The 18,164-nt window shown below is 41.9% G+C and overlaps 1 protein-coding gene across 1 annotated transcript; it reads left to right on the forward strand.

The window, feature by feature from the left end:
- Window positions 1-14,526: 14,526 nt before the first annotated feature.
- On the forward strand, window positions 14,527-17,280 carry LOC133761029 (T-cell surface glycoprotein CD1a-like). Its single transcript, XM_062193679.1, has 6 exons — window positions 14,527-14,587; window positions 14,948-15,214; window positions 15,900-16,178; window positions 16,366-16,644; window positions 16,974-17,064; window positions 17,238-17,280. The coding sequence occupies exons 1-6, from the start codon at window positions 14,527-14,529 to the stop codon at window positions 17,278-17,280; spliced, it is 1,020 nt and encodes a 339-aa protein (XP_062049663.1).
- Window positions 17,281-18,164: the final 884 nt, after the last annotated feature.

Below are 18,164 nucleotides of genomic sequence, written 5' to 3' on the forward strand. Positions count from 1 at the left end.
TGGTCCCAGGCTCAGTACCAGATCTGGGCTCTGCGGGTGCCCTGGATCTGACCTCTCTGTTTCGGGTCCACTGGAGGGTGACCCACTGGGAGCTGTGCCTCCACTGGCAGCTTGTCCTAGCCCTGCTCTGCATTAGAAATTAGGAGTGGCATGCAGACCCTGTAGGGGTGAGGGCCCAAGGCTGTTTGTGTGGATCGACTGGTGGAAGCTCATCTTGCAGATGGAACCAGACCTTCCCTGCAAGCATGCTTGGCAGCCTACCCAGGGGGCCAGTGCACCGGCTTGGAGTATTAAGGCGGCAGCCATAATATACTCAAAGCGGGCTGAGATTGGTACGGGGAGAGGAGCCTAGTGCAATTGTTGACCACGTGGTTTGAGGCCAGAGTCACCCTGCCCTTTGGGACAAAGAGCCACTGGCTCACACAAAAGATCAGTGAGATTTTTTCTCTTTTGTTTTTGCTTGTAGCTTTCCAAAAGGAAGTCATGGATTGGTTCTTTTTTGTGCTTTCTGGCTTTAAGGACTTTGGTGTCATTGCTAGTGCAATTTAATAGAGAGATGAAACAGATTTGCATGGAGGACAAACTCCTAAGGATTGCAGACTGGTTGTAGTTTGTTTCAAAGACAATTTATGTGCTTTTCTAAGGTTGAGTTTTTAACTAGTACCAGCAGCTAAACAAGTTCTGACAGATTTCTCTTTTTCCTTGGGGCCTTATCATACAAGCTTTCAATCGCTAATTTTGAGTTGGAGAACCAGTCTGGCTGCTTAGAAACATGTTAGTGTCAGAGAGGAAGAGCTTTAAACATGACGGACACTGTACTTCCTGTCATGGAGGGGGGACTTCCGCCACAAGATGATGATCCACCATGGGAACTTCTGCCCTCAGAGGAAGATGGGCAATAGACTCCACCCCAAGATGGCGGCCCCCATGGCCCACCACACTCTACATGCCTGATTAATAGAGTGATGTATATTGCCTCTGAGCAGGATTTTATAATTTTAGTTTGTTATTTTCACCTCTGAGCAGGATTTTATAATGTTACTTTGTTACTTTTGCTGCTGAGTGGGATTTTATTATGTTAGCTTGTTATTTTTGCCTCTGAGCGATATCAGTTTGACACTTTATTATTTCAGTTCTTTGAATTTATCATCTTACTTTCTTTGGGACTATAGGGTTTGGTTGAGAAGTTTACAGATAGTCATATTGGACTTCTTTATATGTGATGTGTTTACTATATCTTGATGCTCTTAGCATTTTTTTCTATGTGTTTGAATTTTAACAGCTGCATTCTTCTGTGTCAGGGTGAACTCCTCTTCAGGTTGTATCCTGTTGCAGATCTGTGTACCTCCTGTGCTTGGATGTGGGCTTTCTTTCCCTTCACATGAGGGATGGTTTCATGAAATATATTTTTTAAAGATGTTTTATTTATTTATTTGACTGGTAGAGTTACAGACAGTGAGAGGAAGATACAGAAAGAAAGGTCCTCCCTCCGTTAGTTCATTCCCCAAAAGGCCACAATAGCCGGAGCTGCACCAAACCGAAGACAGGAGCCAGGAATTTCCTCCCAGTCGCCCATGAGGATGCAGGGGCCCAAATACTTGGGCCATGCTCCACTGCCTTCCCAGGCCACATCCAAGTGCTGGATTGGAAGAGGAGCAGCCAGGACTAGAACTGCCCCCATATGGGATGCCGATGCTGCTGGCAGATTAACCTACTGTGCCATGGTGCCGACGCCTCATCAAATATTTTTAAAATAATGTTTTTGGTTACTTTCTCTTTCCTCACCTTTAAAAATTCCTATTATGCATAGATTATATCCTTGATAGTGTCTCCCATTTCCCACAGGCTTTTCATTTCTTTTTTTTTTTTCTTTTTGTACTTCAGACTGGATAACTATGTTTTCGGGTAACATGCACTGCAATTAATAGTTTTGGGGCCCTTGCCCCAAAAATACAGGCTCAAAGGACGCAAACAACATCATAAGATTTACTATTTATTTAGAGAGTGAGAGAAATACACAGGAATGCACAAGGCTTTATTAAGGGAGGGGGACTAAGACGGGTAAGTGGGAAATTACATACCAGAAGCTCAGAGGGTAGACCAGGGGCCACATGCAGGAGTCTGCATGTCAGAGGTGTGCAGAGGAGCCATGCGGGCAGGAGTAGCGGCAACAATGGGCGTCTCACAAGAGGCATGAAGAAGAGCAGGGCCAGCAGCTCCCCAGCCTCTTATCCACCTCCAAATGGGGAGTAGTTAGTGCTCTGATTGGCAGGTGGGTGGATTACAGGTGAGATTAACTAGGGGCTAGGAGGGGCGTGGTCTCCAGCTCATGAATCTAATCAATCTAATCCTGTCTCCCTGATTGGCTTGGGTCCCATATCTAAATGCAAGGCAAGGAACTTTTATTAACACATTTTATTTTTAAAGATTTATTTCTTAATTTGAAAGAGCTGCAATTGCCTGAGCTGCTCCATTCTGAAGCCAGGAACCAGGAGCTTCTTCTGTGTCTCCCATGTGGGTGCAGGGGCCCAAGGACTTGGGCCATCTTCTGCTGCTTTCCCAGGCCTTAACATAGAGCTGGATTGGAAATGGAGCAGCTGGGTCTTAAACTGGAGCCCATATGGGATGCTGGTGCCTCAGGCCAGGGCGTTAACCCACTGTGCCTCAGCCCTGGCCCCATATTAGCACTTTGTGTTAACTGAATTTTAAAAGAATGATTACACCATTTCTGATACTTCATTTGTATCCCCTTTTTTGGGGACCATTCTTTTGTTTGTTGCTGTTCATCACGGGACAGCAGCTCTGATAGAGGTCCTCAGGGCCAGCCTGGGGAGCTCAGGGGCCGAGGGGGATGATGAGTGTTGGCAGCAATGGAACCACACCAGAGCCAGGAGATCAGTCAACACCCAGGGCACAGCCAGGTTCTCAACTTTATTGGGAGGGGGAAAGCTTTTATAGACACAGAAAGGGGGCTGTGCAGGGCACAAGGGAACTGAGCCAACCAGCTGAAAGGTAAGGCAGGACAGGAGCCGGGCACACCCTCAAGGGCCAATCACAGCCAAGCACGCATACTGTTCACCAGTACGGAGGTCTTCTGTCAGGCTAGGTACCTCCCCCGGGGGCCATCTTGGGTTGTTGGAAACGCTGAGTCACTGGAGTGCGGAAGTGCGGCAAACTCGAGCAAAGGCTTAGCACCTTGTGGAGAGAAGGCTTAGCAACTTTGTTTCCTTTTTGATTGGAGGCCCCCTGCAGTTTGTTTGTTTGTTTTTTAAGATTTATTTATTTATTTGAAAGGCAGATTTACAGAGAGGCAGAGGCAGAGAGAGGGAGAGAGAGATCTTCTATCTGCTGGTTCACTCCCCAAATGGTCATAAAGGCCAGAGATGTGCCAATCCACAGCCAGGAGCCAGGAAATTCTTCCGGGTCTCCCACATGGGTGCAGGGGCCCAAGGGCTTGGGCCATCTTCTACTGCTTTCCCAGGTCATAGCGGAGAGCTGGATTAGAAGTGGAGCAGACAGGACTCGAACTGGCTGGGTGAGCTTACAATGACCCTCACCAGGCATCATTTGCTTTCATGTTCTCAGATGGCAGGACTACTGCCTTTCTTCTGAATTTTGGTATGAAACTGACTTTGTGATGGTCTCTGTTAAGACCATTGATTGAGACAATTAGATTGATCTGCCTGGTCGGTACTGCCCTTGTCTCTGATTTAACTGGGCTTCAGTGTGTGTTTCTTTGCTCTGTGGAGCACTTTTTCTCTCCCTGAGTGGGATCTGGAGGTGATATTTGAGGCCACAGGGAGTACTTTTTAAACTCCCTCATGTGACAGAATTTTTCCTGGTATTTGTTGTAATTTGCAGCTTTGGTGCTGTCTGTTCTTAGGTGGGTCTTGCGATGGTTTTGGGGCATTGGGGGGATTACAGTTTAAACCACCTGCTTACCTGCTTAGTTTTTGCTCTAAAGACTTGGTCTTATTCCACCCTGAGGAAGGGTGTAGAAAGTGGCCTTTTCAATGGCAGGAAATGCTATTTAATCTCTCAGTTGTAGGAGAACAAGTGTGCTTCCTTTGTGTCCCTCCCTGTTTGGAATTTGGGGATGACCTTTATAGTTGTATCAAGCACTGTTTTGGCTCCAGCTATGGCCAGCTAGCTGTCAGAGTTCTGTGTTTTGGGGAGGGATGTTCTTGGCCCTCCTTGGATTTTGCAGGATTGTAGAAAATGCTAGATCTTTAGTCTGTCTATCTAGCTATTCAAGCAAATTAGAGCTTCCAACTCTTTCTGAGAATGACCAGATTAGCTTTGCAGGTTGACTATATCATTAGCTGGAATCTCTGATAAAGTTCTGCTGTGTCTTCGTTAAAAAGAGCAGGCTTTTCTCAGAGCCCTACCTCGTTTTTGTTTTTGTTTTGTTGTTGTTGTTGTGTTGTTCCTATTTTGTTCCTTTCTCTAAGAAAAGCATTTACTTGAAAGACACAGCCACAGAGATTGAGGGAGAGGCAGAGAAGGATCAACCAGTCTGTGACTCACTCCCCATTGCCTGCAATCGTCAGGGGTGCGTCAATCCAATGCCAGGAGCCCAGACACATACCCAGGTCCCCCATATGGGTGGTAGGAACCCAAGCACTTTTGTCATCATTTGCTTCCTTTCCTGTTGCATTAGCAAAAAGCTGCATCAGATGCAAAGTACCTGAGACTGGAATTGGCACTCAAATATGAGAAACAGATATCCCAAGCTGAAACTTAATCTGCTGTGCCACAATGCTCAATGCTCCTACCCCATATTTTTTGTGAATCAATAAGTGGAGCACATCCTGGGAAGTACCTTAGATTTCCATGCAAGCTGATGTCTGTTTCTCCTGATCTCTTTTCTCTTTGTGGGAGCTATGGGCCCTGGGGACTCCTGTTTGTGTAGTGATGTGTCAACCTGGAGGAGAGAGAATGACAATACGGTGGAAGTAAAATGTTTTATGATACCTTATCAGTTTCAAGTAATATATTGTACAATGTTGAGAGATATAGAATCCAAGGTTTGAGTTTTATATTTTTACACAGAGGATTATAGGGAACATGTGATAAAGACATGGTTCATACTTGCAAGGTGAGTCAAGGATCAAGGGTTGACATTAGATGGAATGGATGTGGAGGTGGAGGAAATGGGAGAGGTGGTTCTGGGAGTTGAGAGAAACTTTAAGTGGGTCAGTGGCAGCCAGGACATGAAAGAATGAGAAAGAAGGAGGGAGAATCAGAATGAGAAAGAGAATATCGCAGGGCTGGGAAAGAATGGGAGCACAGTAGGGCATGAAGATTTGTAGAGCCAGAATATTTCTTTTTTGCTACATTTTTAATAAAGAAGCTGAGGCTAGAAATATGGTAGAATCTCTCCAATTTAATGTCCCCAACTGATGTCCCACATAGGAGTTCACTTGCCTTTTAGTCTAGAGCTCCTTTCACTGTAGGAAATTTGCTGGGAGAGGGCAGAAGCACATGAAGAGATGAAGGGAAACCATCTGGAATTCCACAAATGTCAGAGAAATCTTGACCAACACAAGAAAGGAAATGAGAAACCCAAGAAGAGAAATGTGGTTTTGGGGAGACAGTGGGTTTCTCTGGTAAGGAGGTTAATATTTCTGTTGGTGAGGTGGAGGAAACCCCAGAAGAAAAAAAACTGGTGAGGAGAATATATCCTGATTAGACCTCATCCAATCAGGGTCCACCAAACATTCCAGTGAATCTAGTACTCTTCCCTTTTTCACTAGACCTCCCCTTGAGCAGGTAGTAAACTTAGCCATTTGACCCTTTTGATATTTTAAAAGATTATTTATTTATTAAGGCAGTGTGACAGAAAGAGGAAGGGGCAAGAAGAGATCCTCCATTCTACTGTTTTACTCCCTACATGGCCATAATGGCTGTGACTGGCCAAGCCAAAGCCAGCAGTCCAGAACTCTATCTGGGTCTTCCATGTGGGTTGCAGGACCCAAAATGCTTCAACTGTCTTCCATTGCTTTCCTAGGCACATAAGCAAGGAATTGGACTGGAAACAAAGCAACTGGGGCTTGAACTGGGGCTCCACTATGGAAAGCCAGCACCACAAGCTGCAGTTTAGCCTTCTGTACTGGAACTCTAGCCCCTAAAGTCCTTTATCATTATTGTATAGAAGACTACCCTTTGCTTAGGTCTATTAGCATTTTATTATAAGCTGTGATATTGGGTGAGTATGTATTACGTTGGTTTTTCCTTTTGCTGAACTGACTCCTACATGGGAAGCCGGGATACAAAGTGGAACCCATAAGGGATGTTGGCATTGCATCTGTCTTATTTCACTTAACATAAAGTCCTTTAGGTCAATCCATTTTCCTGTAAATGACAGTTTTGCATTCCTTTTTTATGGCTGAAAGTATTTTGTTGTGTATATCCACTACCTTTTCTTTATCCATCTTATTTAATTCCATATATTGGGTATTATGAACAGTGCTGCAATAAACATGATGGAGCAGTTATATCTTTTTTGAATATTTATTTCATTTATTTGAAAGGCAGAGTTACTGAGTATGGGAGAGAGGGAGAACTTGATATTCTACCCACTGGTTCATTTCCTAAATGGCCATAAAAGCCAGAGCTGGGCCAGAGTAAAGTCAAGAACCTAGAACTCCATCCGCATCCCCCATAAGGTGGCAGGGACCCAAGTACTTGGGCCATGTTTTGCTGCTTTCCCAGGTACATTAGTAGGGAACTGGATCAGAAGTGGAGTAGTTCCTACAGGATGCTGGCATTGCAGGTGGCAGCTTAATCTACTGTGCCATGATGCCAGCTCTTTGATGCATGGCTTTCATCTCTTTTGAATATATATCTAGTAGTGGGACTTCTGGATCATAGGGCAGTTCTATATCTAGTTTTTTAAAAAAATATCCAAACTGTTTTCAACAATGTTTACATTAATTTATATGCCCAACAACAGTGTTTAAGAATTTCCACTTCTGTATACCCTTATCAGCATTGGTTATTTCCTGTGTTTTTGTTAACAGCTACTCTAACACAGATGAGGTGATATCTTCTTGTTCTTGTGATTTTACTTTGTATTTGCCTGATGAGAAGGATATTGTGTAGTGTGCGTTGTTCTCATATTTCTTGATCCTTTCCATTTCTTCTTTGGAAAACAGTCTACTCAGGTGGCATTTGTCCTTCCAGAAATTGTAAACAGGCTGTTTATTTTCTCTGAGGCTGTGAATACCACCACTACTTCAGACTAGAAGATGCCAGAAGTCCAGGTTTGCCATGAGTCTGTAGTTGGTGTGTTTTACTTTTTCAGCACAAAATTTTGCCACAACTCCACATGAGTCCCAATTCTTGAGTTGGTCTGTTCAGAATGAACTAGGAGAGCTAGGAGAGTGCCTTAAAAGCTTAGCCTCTTCCCATAGGCCTATTCCTGAGACTGGGTTGGGTCTAGATGCCTTTGTCTACAGTCACCGGTTTTTGGTCATATGCTGTTATATTCTGCCTCGCTCAGTGCCTCACCATGGACCATGGAGGAACTCACTCAGGGCTGCTGATGCTTTTTTTTTTTTTTTTTTTTGAAAGGCAGAATAACAGAGAGAGAGGGAGAAGCAGAGAGAAAGAGAGCTTCCAGGTGCAGTTTCACTCTCCAAGTGGCTGGGGTTGATCAAGGCCAAAGTCAGGAATCAGGAACTCCATTCTAGTCCCCCACATGGGTGGCAGGAGCCTAAGCACCTGGGTTATCATTTGTATTTTCCAGGCACGTTAGCAGGGATTTGGATTGGAACAGAGCAGCTGAGTCTTGAACAGGAATTGTCTTTAAAGATTTTATTTATTTATTTGAAAGAAAGAGTTACAGGCAGAGAGAGGCAGAGATAGAGAGAAAGGTCTTCCATCCACTGGTTCACTCCTCAAATGGCTGCAGATGCCAGAGCGGGGCCCATCTGCAGCCAGGAGCCAGGAGCTTCCTCTGGTTTCCCAGATGGATGTAGGGGCCCAAGTACTTGGGCCATCTTTCACTGCATTCCAAGGCCAATAGCAGGGAGCTGGATCAGAAGAGTAGCAGCTGGGATACGAACTGGTGCCCATTTGAGATGCCAGCACCACAGGGTGAGGCTTTGCCTACTATGTCCTCCAAGATTACTTTTTTTTTTTTTTTGACAGGCAGAGTGGACAGTGAAAGAGAGAGGCAGAGAGAAAGGTCTTCTTTTTTTCCGATGGTTTACCCCACAGTGGCCGCTTCGGCTGGTGCACAGAGCGGGGCCCATCTGAAGACAGGAGCCAAGTGCTTCCTCCTGGTCTCCCATGCTGGTACAGGGCCCAAGGACTTGGGCCATCCTCCACTGCACTCCCGGGCCACAGCAGAGAGCTGGATTGGAAGAGGAGCAACCGGGACAGAATCCGGCGCCCCAACTGGGACTAGAACCCGGGTTGCCGGCACCGTAGGCGGAGGATTAGCCTATTGAGCTGTGGTGCCGGCCCCAAGATTACTTTTAATTGTCAAATTATGGTCTACTGTTGGTAACATTTACGTATACTTGAAAATAATATGTGTATGCTTGTCTCTCTATCTTCAATTGTTGGATGAAGAGTTCTCTATGCCATGTATTGGCTAAGTGCTGTCAAAATTAATCCTTATTGATTTTATGTTCTACCAATTGTTGAGTATGATGTTTGGAAATCTTCAACAATAATTTTGGATATGCCTGTTTATTCTTTCTGTTTTTGTTTCATTTCAGTGCTGTCTTTTCAGATGAGTATACTTCTAGGATAGTTTTGTTATCCTAATTAATTGATTCCTTTATCATTACAAAATTTCCTCTTTATCTCTGGTACTCCTTTTTCTGATCTCAATTGGTCTAAACTTAGCATGGACTATGTGTCTTTTAAAAATTATTTACATTTATTTTTATTTTATTTGAAAGGCAGAGAGAGATGAAGAAGGAGAGAGGGAAGGCGAGAGGGAGAGGGAAAGTGAGAGAAGGAGAGAACCTTTGATTCACTCCTCTTAATCTATGCAACAGCCAGGGCTGCACCAGGCAGAAGGCAGGAGCCAGGAACTCAACCCATGTGCACGACAGAATCCCAAGTTTTCCTGCCTCCCTACCTGTAACTTACAAAGAACCTGTGAAGCAGCCAACTAAATTAGTGACTTAACCACTGCACCAAACATGAACATCTACAAAGATTTTTAAAAATTTATCTTGCATGTTGATGTTTTGCCTCCACTTCTAATTTTAGCTGTTTTTGTGCATTAAAATGTAAATATTGTGGTTGGTATAAATGTGTATTTTGTTTTTTAAATCCAGTCTGACAATCTGTCTTTTAACTGTTGTGTTTAGCAGTTTTATTTAATATAAAATTGACATTTTTATTAAAACTTATCATCTTGCTAAATGTTCTCTATTGTTTGTGTATTTTGAAATTTCTCTCTTCTTTATTTTCTTTCCATTGGATTTTTTTTAAATAATTTTATTTATCTTCATTATTGATTTCTTAATTATGTTTCTTCAAATTGTTTTTAATTATTGTGCTAAGTTTTACAGTGCATATCATCAAAGACACCTCCAAATAATTAATACTGATGTTATTCTCTTTTTTATTTTTGCTATTACTAATGTTTTTGATTTTTGCTACACATAATATGTACTACTTTTATATATGCCATTAACATATTATTGCTATGTTGGCTTTTAAAGTATTAAATGTAATATTTTATTATTTTTGAGATAACCTATTTTTTAATTTGTATTATAGTCAAAGGCTTAATGCTCCACTAAAAAAAGAGTCCAACAAGTAACAAATAAAAACATCACTACTGAGCAGGAAGATAGGCAAGAGAAAACAATAACCAAATGTAGGATGCTCAACTTCACTCACATGAACTACAATTTAAAATATTCATAATATATTAATTTATATTTCAAGGTTATTGAGGAAAAGAAAATAAGTATTTTATTTTCATTATGCCTTTCTAAGCACATTACCTACTTTTATTAATGAAGGGTTTAGCCTAGTTTAAATTTTTTTTAAAGATTGTTTATTTATTTGAAAGGCAGAGTTACACAGAGAGGAGAGGCAGAGAGAGAGAGAGAGGTCTTCCATCTACTGGTTCACTCCCCAATTGATCGCAGTGGCCGGAGCTGTGCTGATCCGAAGCCAGGAGCCAGGAGCTTCTTCTGTGTCTTCCCATGAGGGTGCAGGGGCCCAAACACTTGGCCATCTCTTGCTTTCCCAGGCCACAGCAGAGAGCTGGATCAGAAGTGGAGCAACTGGGACTTGAACTGACGTCCTTATGGGATGCCGGCGCCACAGGTGACGGCTTTACTGCTATGTCACAGCACCAGCCCCCTGGTTTAAATATTCTAATGTTCTTTGAGAAAGCTGAAAGCTTTCCCTAAAATATCTGACTTAAAATATTTAATGTTCTTTATCTTTGAAATAAATTTTTACTACCTACAGATTTCTAGTTTGACATTTCTTTCAGCACCTGAAAGATGGGGCTGTAGGCGGAGGATTAACCAAGTGAGCCACAGCGCCGGCATCCCATATGGGCGCCAGGTTCTAGTCCCGGTTGCTTCGCTTCCAGTCCAGCTCTCTTCTGTGGCCTGGAAGGGCAGTGGAGGATGGCCCAGTGCTTGGGCCTTGCACCCGCATGGGAGATCAGGAGGAAACACCTGGCTCCTGGCTTCGGATCAGCACAGCATGCCGTCCGCAGCGCGCCAGCCGTAGAGGCCATTTGGGGGGTGAACCAATGGAAGGAAGACCTTTCTCTCTGTCTCTCTCTCTCTCTGTCTAAATCTGCCTGTCATATTAAAAAAAAAAAAAAAAGATGTCAGATTGCGCGGTTTCTGCTGATAACTATGCTGTGTGTGTTTCTTTGTTCTTCGGTATGTTTTCTTTTGATTTGCTTCTAGGAGTTTGCCTTTGGTTGATGACAGTTTAGGTGTATTTCTAGGTAGAGGGATTTGATTATGTATATTTGTGTGAGTGTGTGTATTTGTGTCTGTGAATTCATGTGTCGCTTTAACCTGATTAGAGTTTTCTGAGCTACTTAAGTAAGTGTTTAATGTCTATTCTTAATTTTAGAAAGAACTCCACCATTATTATTTCAAATATCTTTTGCCTCATTCTCTGTTTCCACCTAATATTTCAAGTGTACTTATATTAAAACATTTAATTAAAACATGTAATACTTTTCTTGAAATCTAGGGATTCTTGTCCCAATTCTTCTTTTCTATTTGCATTTTAATTTGAAAACTTTATGTTGACGTCTCTTCAATTTCAGTAGTTATTTTCTTGCTTTTTTCTAATCTACTGAGAGAACATTTATGGCATTAATTTTTCTCTAGTTTTTATTTTTACAATATCTATTTGATTATTTATGAAATAATTGAAAAATAACTACTCAATTATAATTCTCAAACTAGTTTTTGATATTTTTCGATGTTTTGATTCATTAGAACTAAAATACTAAATATATGTTTTTAAAATTATTTTTCAAATAATTTCAAAACATTAGTCATTTCTGGGTTTAGTTGTGTTGGTTTTAAATTTCATGGTGGAGTCATTACATTTTTTGCATGTGTATTTAGCAACTTTTACTAAAAATGCTAGTGTCTTGAGACTGAGGTAAACAGTATTTAATTTTATTTTTAATCAGGAAATGAGTATTTTTGCTAAGTCTATAGTGTAGGTGCTTGAATTAATCTAGTCAGGAGTTAACTGGGTTTGTGTTTCAAAACAGTTTCAGGGGTATCCAAATTTCTCTAGAATTACTTTGTTTTGTATAGAGTGGGATTGATCTGTCAGAAGGATTTTGTTAATGTCTTTGTCATGATCAGGCTTTGGGGTTTCCTTTGTAGTGTGTCCCAAGTGGATTAATAACCATGCTATTGTGTGGCCTCCAGCTGTGGACTGCTCTTGTGACCTGATCTTTGCTACCCTGCTTGGGAGAGGGAGCAGGAGTATTGCCTTTTGTATAGATTCAGTGCCACCCTTGGGCAGATGACTTGTTTTTGAGCTTTTGGAAGCTGGACTCTGTAACTACCCCTGCCTTTGCCCCAGTTTTAGACCTGTAATATTATAGCACCAGCCAGTTTGGGATCTGAATACTGTAGCACCCGGATGTTTCACTGCCCCTTCCCATTTCTTTCCACTGAGTGGAATTGGGTTTTTAACCTGTGTCCTGAGGTCGGCAGGTCTCTCAGTCTTACCCTCTCTAAGTTAACATTGTTTTTGTTCTCATAATGGAAAATAGGGAGAACTATCTATGTAATTGGGACTGCTTTTTTTTTTTTTTTTTTTTCCCTGTGTACTAGCTGCTGCCTCACCTTGGGTGCTCACCATGAGAGAGGATTTATCTGATCTCTCTCCCTGACCGCAATCTCTCAAAGGCCCTCAGTGAGGTCTATGGGAAAGAGCGTAGAGATTGATGTGAATTCGCCCTGTGTCTGTGCCTCTCTGGACTCCTATGCACTCATCCAGCCTTTAGTAACTGGCTAACAATTTTATCTGAATTCTTGCTTGTGTAGCATCTGGCTTCTGTCCCAGATCAATGAGAGTTTGCAACCTGTTTCTCCTTGGAGTGATCTGTCTTTCCTTGGATTTGGGCTACCTCTTTGTTCTGATACTTTAAGTCTCTGATGGATTCAAGAGAAGTTGTGATTTTGATTATCTAAGTTTTTCAAATAAAAGAAATAAGTGCCTTCCAGTTTTTCATTCTAATTTTGACTATTCACAAATTTTCTTTACTAAGTTCTCTTTAGATAGTTTGTTTTGTTGTAATCTAAAAAATAACAGAAAATAGCCAAAATACATTTATAGTGAGTATGTTTTGAAAGCATTAACAAGAACTTAAGAGTCCTTAAATAGTCGTAAGTATCATGAAAGGAATGTGAGCCTAGCTTAGGACAAGACCACCGTGGGACATTCGAGTAGGACCAATAAGCAGGGGATTCGAGGTAAACAATTTCAAAATGCTGTATTTGCTTCATGTCTCACAAAGTCTGAGCAGTTTGTTTTGTAATTAATATGTAATTCATAGCAGAACTCTGTAAATTTCATGATTAGCAATATGTGCTCTCATTCTAAACAAAATGGAATATGGTTACCATTTTATTATGAAGGATTTTTAAATATTTACTTATTTATTTGAAAGAGTTACAGAGAAGGAGAAATAGAGGCAGAGGGAGAGAAAGAGAGAGATAGAGATGGAGAGAGAGAGCGAGCCTCCATCCACTGGTTCAAAATGGCTGCAAGCCAAGAGCTTCATCTGGGTCTCCCACATGGATCTAGGGTCCAGGGACTTGGGCCATCCTCCCCTGCCATCCCAGGTTTCATTAGAAGGGAGCTGAATCAGAAGTAGAGCAACTAGAACACAAACCAATGCTCATATGGGAAGCTGTCACTGCAGGTATCAGCTTTATCCATTATGTCACAGCACCAGCTCCATTTCGAAGGGTTTTAAGTAACTTTCATAGCAGCCTCAAACCATTTTATGTTGATTATATCTTCTATGATTAAAAAAAGTATTTAGGTGCATTGACTGAATTTTTTCATACACTGAACATGTGCTTTCTGAGCCCTTATCACTTGACAGACACTCTATTGTGTGGAGATGTATAAAAGAAAAAATATAGAACTAAAACCCCACACCAGCCTTTGAACTAAAGAATCTAAGTGGACAAACATTAAAATATTGCTTCAAGAAAGATTGTTTTCTTTTATTTAGAGAGCTTCTACAGTATAATTCAATTAGTATACAATTACACAGTTTTTGGTGTTTTTTTTTTTCCTAAGTAAAATAAAGTTTTCTTAAGCAAAGTGATTGTCCTGTCAAACACTGTATCTTCACATTCGGCTCCCAGCAGGGGGTATGTGCCTCTGGTGAATGAATATGCATCAAAACCAGCCAAACAGAAGTTTTGCTCTGTATGTTTCAATGTTTGTGTTCTCTAAAATTGGTGGAGGCATACATGCAGTTTATAATGCTGCATAAGGTAATTGTGGGAGATTTTGAAAAAAAATGCAGAAACTTGGGATAGTTCAGAGATAAGAGAATGGTAGGTGGAGGATGAGACAGGGAAGAGAATACATGAGATAATAATTTAAAAAGATGATAGGGTGACAGAAAAGATTGGGGACATGGAACATTAAGCAGTGTCTGGGTAGCCATTTAGTTTTACACTTTCATTTCATGAATGAGGACATAGGTATTCCTATTGGTAACATGACTTTCCAATTCCACATAAGCCTTGGTCCCTAGCAGGTAAAATAGGGAACATTGAACAGCATGGAAGCGGATGACGAGGGGAGAATATAGAAAGCAGAGGAAAGATCAGAATCAGAGGGGAAATGAAAGACCGAGTAGGAAGCTGAGAATTTTGGGACAGAGCAGATTTTCACAACTGCAGACACGGGAGGCTTGTGTGCTCATTGGAGGAGGAAGTCAGAAGAGAGACATTGCGGTATAGGTTTATTTAGAAGAAAAATCAAAGAAGAACTTATTTGATAGAAATAACACCTGCAAGTGAAATGCTGTTTCTGTTTCTTCCATTGCTGGCTGCCCTGCTCCCCGGCAGTGACAACAAAGTTGGTAAGAACTTTTCCCACTGCCCAGCTGGGTTCAAGTGGGTTGGTGTGTATGTCCCCCTGTGTGTGTGTGTGTGTGTGTGTCTTTTTAAGTGGTGGTGACTTCCTCAGCATATCCCTGAATAGCAAGCCATCCAGGTTGGTTCTGTTATGACTTTCCCTGACTCTAGGTCCCTGTGTTCTTTTGAAAGATAGTATTAGAGCAAGGGAACTTATAGCAAGAAAATGTCTACTCACAGTAGCTGTGACTCTGAATCATAGTTACTTCAGATTCTGAATTCCTCCAGTGCTTCTGCTTTTCTTTCTCAAGCCTGTCTCTTTTCCAATGCCCTTTCCTTCAATTAAATCTGTTTTATTGCCACAGGTTTGGAAGAGCCTGTCTCCTTACATGTCATACAGACGTCATATTTTTATAACCGTTCCTGGGTACAGAATCTGGGCTCAGCATGGTTGGGAGACTTGGAGACTCATCGCTGGGAAGGTGTCTCTGGCACCATTGTTTACCTGTGGCCTTGGTCCAAGGGTAACTTCAGCAACAAGGAGCTCACAGAATTTGAAACATTCTTCCATTCGCACTTCGGTAGATATATTACGGAAGTCCACAACTTTGCCAAACAATTGAAGTATGAATGTAAGTTCACTTCCCTCAGTGGGGAATGGAGAGATCAGTGGGTGGAGGTGTCTGAATGATTTTCTTCTTCCTCCAGGAAGCCAACTTCACTCTCTTCTAATTCTGGTTCCCCTCTCTCCAGCAGAAAGCTGCAAACACAAACTATCAGACAGGGACAATGAGTTGTATCCTGGGATCCTGATCTTTAAATACTTCAAGTCATGTGCTACTTATGCTCTCTTATCTCAGTGATTGCAGGGTTGTGATTTATTATTTTCCTTTAAGGAGTCCTTTGTCCACCCTTTTCCAGACATCCCAGCTGTTTCCTTAAATGCCATTTTTATTTCCTACTCACTCTCTTCAGCTGTCTTTGTCTATAGATATGTTGTAACCTATTGCATTTGGTTCACCCTACATTATTTTAACCCCAATTGTGTCATAGTAACCCTTTTTATTTTTTGCCCAGATCATTCATATCACCTTCTTTGAACAAATTCTCTAGTTCTTCCTTTCACTCATTGGCTCGTACCCCTTCTGAGTCCCACAAATTGCTCTTCTTCAGCACCTCTGTTCAAAACTAGTTTTGTTCCATTCCCTCAAATCTCCCAAATGTCTCCTTTCTGCCTCCTCTGTGTCTTCCTTCTGCTTATTATATCTCATTGTTTACTGTGCCTCTTTCTTCTAATTTGGCATCCCTCCTCTCCAGATCCCTTTGTCTTTCAGTATGCAACAGGCTGTGAGCTGCACTCTGGGAAGGCATCAGCAGGCTTCCTGAGGAAAGCTTATCAAGGAACAGACCTCCTGAGCTTTCAAAACAAATCATGGGTGCCATCTCCACAAGGAGGAAGTAGAGCCAAGGCTACCTGCAGACTTCTTAATTCATTAGTAGGTCTCACAGAAATAGTGCACAGAGCTCTCAGTTACACCTGCCCACGTTTCCTTCTGAGTGTACTGGATGCGGGAAAAGCAGATATCCAGCAGAAAGGTCAGTCCTCTACCCTCCCTGAAGTATTTCTTATCTATAACCACACTTTCCAAGCAGTGCTCTCAATTTTAGGATAACAAGTAGTCACCAAGAGGTAGGCAAGTTGTATGTAACTGAATTGATGCGGCTATCTGAACCTCGTAGTATATTACAGGACTTTTCTGAATATCTTTCTTGTCTCCTGCAGTAAAGCCTGAGGCCTGGCTGTCCAGTGGTCCCAGCCCTGGGCCTGGCCGTCTGCTGCTGGTGTGCCATGTATCTGGCTTCTACCCTAAGCCTGTGTGGGTGATGTGGATGCGAGGTGACCAGGAGCAGCCTCGTACCCAGCCACGGGACCTCCTTCCCAATGCTGATAGGACGTGGTATCTCCGAGTGACCCTGGATGTGGCAGCTGGGGAGGCGTCTGGCCTGTCTTGTCGAGTGAAGCACAGCAGTTTGGGAGACCAAGACATCATCCTCTACTGGGGTGAGAAAGAATGGGGCAAAGGCCAGACGCGGTAAAAGGCCATTCTCAGCACTGCAGAAAAGAAAGATGAAAAATTGGGATTTTATTAATTTCAGAACCCAAAGGAATATGCTAATTCAAGCAACAGAATAGGAAATGAGGGAATGTTGTGAATTAGATGATGGATCCATCTCTATAAAGGAATGAGGAAAAAAAGATAAAGGAGATGGGTGAAGCAGGCACTCAACTGGAAAAAGAATCCCAGTGGAATGCACTAAAGAAGGGAGTGGATGGGGTACAAGAGGAGGTGGATTAGCAGTAACACTGTTGGTGTTTTCTGAAATCCGCAGATCATCACAGCCCCGCTGGATTCATCTTCTTGGCAGTGATAATGCTCGTGGCTCTTCTGGCAGGTCTTGCATTTTGGTTTAGGAAGTACTGGTAAGTTCTCTGTCTTCATCATGCCTGCCGGCTTTCCTTCCTCATTTGTTCATCTCCCCATTTTTATCTCCTTTATTCTCTTTGTCCTCTGGGCCCCTTCCCCCTTTTCCGCCATTTTCACCTTCAACATATGCAGAGTGACTTCCATCTCTGTTCTCAATGGTTCTTTTCAGGATACACCATGGACCTCTGAGAACTCGTCTCCCTTTGCAGTGAGAATCCAGCAGCCTGGGTTTGGAACCAGAACACAACATGGTGATGTCGTCCATCAACTCTGCTTACAATAATTCACATCATCGTATTTCTTTCTGCTTAGTGATCAGTTGTCAATACAAACTAGTTGTAATTTCACAAGATTTGTTGTTCTGACCTGGATTCTGAGATTTTAAAGTTCATGTATTTACTTTGAATGGAACTCTGAAGAGATGTCACCTCTTCAGAAATTCATAGATCATCACTGCCATTTCAGTCAAATGTGGCTTCCCCTCACTGTGTACTGGTGATACAGAGTGGTACAGTCTCACTCTGGGCTTAAATCCAGTCACATCTACACTCTCCATTGCACTATGTTCTCCTTACACTCTATCCCTTGTTGCAATTATTTAGGTCATTTTCCTGTTGAAATAATTCAAATTTTTGAGAGCAAAGTCCATAGCTGTGTTTGTTAACATGTCACATTTTCTCAATAAATGTTTGGATTGAGTTTATGCCAAATTTATAGTCTTTTCTTTAGTCTTTAGTATTTCTTTCTACTTCCTGTGTAACTGTTGAGACATTTCATGTTTCTCTTGCTAAAATACTTCTCACTTTGTCAAGAGACCATACATTTTCCTAGTTCTACATTTCCCTGAGTATCTGAATAGAAATAAAAGTTTGCTTCTTACTGCTGTTGCTATTTATCGATAGATAGTATGAGAGCAAAAGTACTGATCCCAGAGTTGTAAACATAAAGATCAAGGCAAGATGGAAGCCCATTGTGTTTAGTGTGGTTCAGGGAGAAGCAACAACAGAGTTTTTATCCTGAAGTTTGTTAGCAATGTAGAATCCAGGGATTACCTCAGTATTGTTGAATTTCAATGTTTAAGATTGTAGCAGAATAA

The sequence above is a fragment of the Lepus europaeus genome, chromosome 5 (assembly GCF_033115175.1).
Source record: "Lepus europaeus isolate LE1 chromosome 5, mLepTim1.pri, whole genome shotgun sequence".
In the NCBI taxonomy this organism is placed as follows: Eukaryota; Metazoa; Chordata; class Mammalia; order Lagomorpha; family Leporidae; genus Lepus; species Lepus europaeus.

What these genes read in the sequence shown, in the direction of transcription:
- LOC133761029 (XM_062193679.1), top strand. Translation starts at nt 14,527, where the DNA reads ATGCTGTTTCTGTTTCTTCCATTGCTGGCTGCCCTGCTCCCCGGCAGT. An exon ending in CGGCAGTGACAACAAAGTTG is followed by an intron (nt 14,588 to 14,947) that starts GTAAGAACTTTT and finishes TTATTGCCACAG; the next exon opens with GTTTGGAAGAGCCTGTCTCC. An exon ending in TTTTGGTTTAGGAAGTACTG is followed by an intron (nt 17,065 to 17,237) that starts GTAAGTTCTCTG and finishes GGTTCTTTTCAG; the next exon opens with GATACACCATGGACCTCTGA.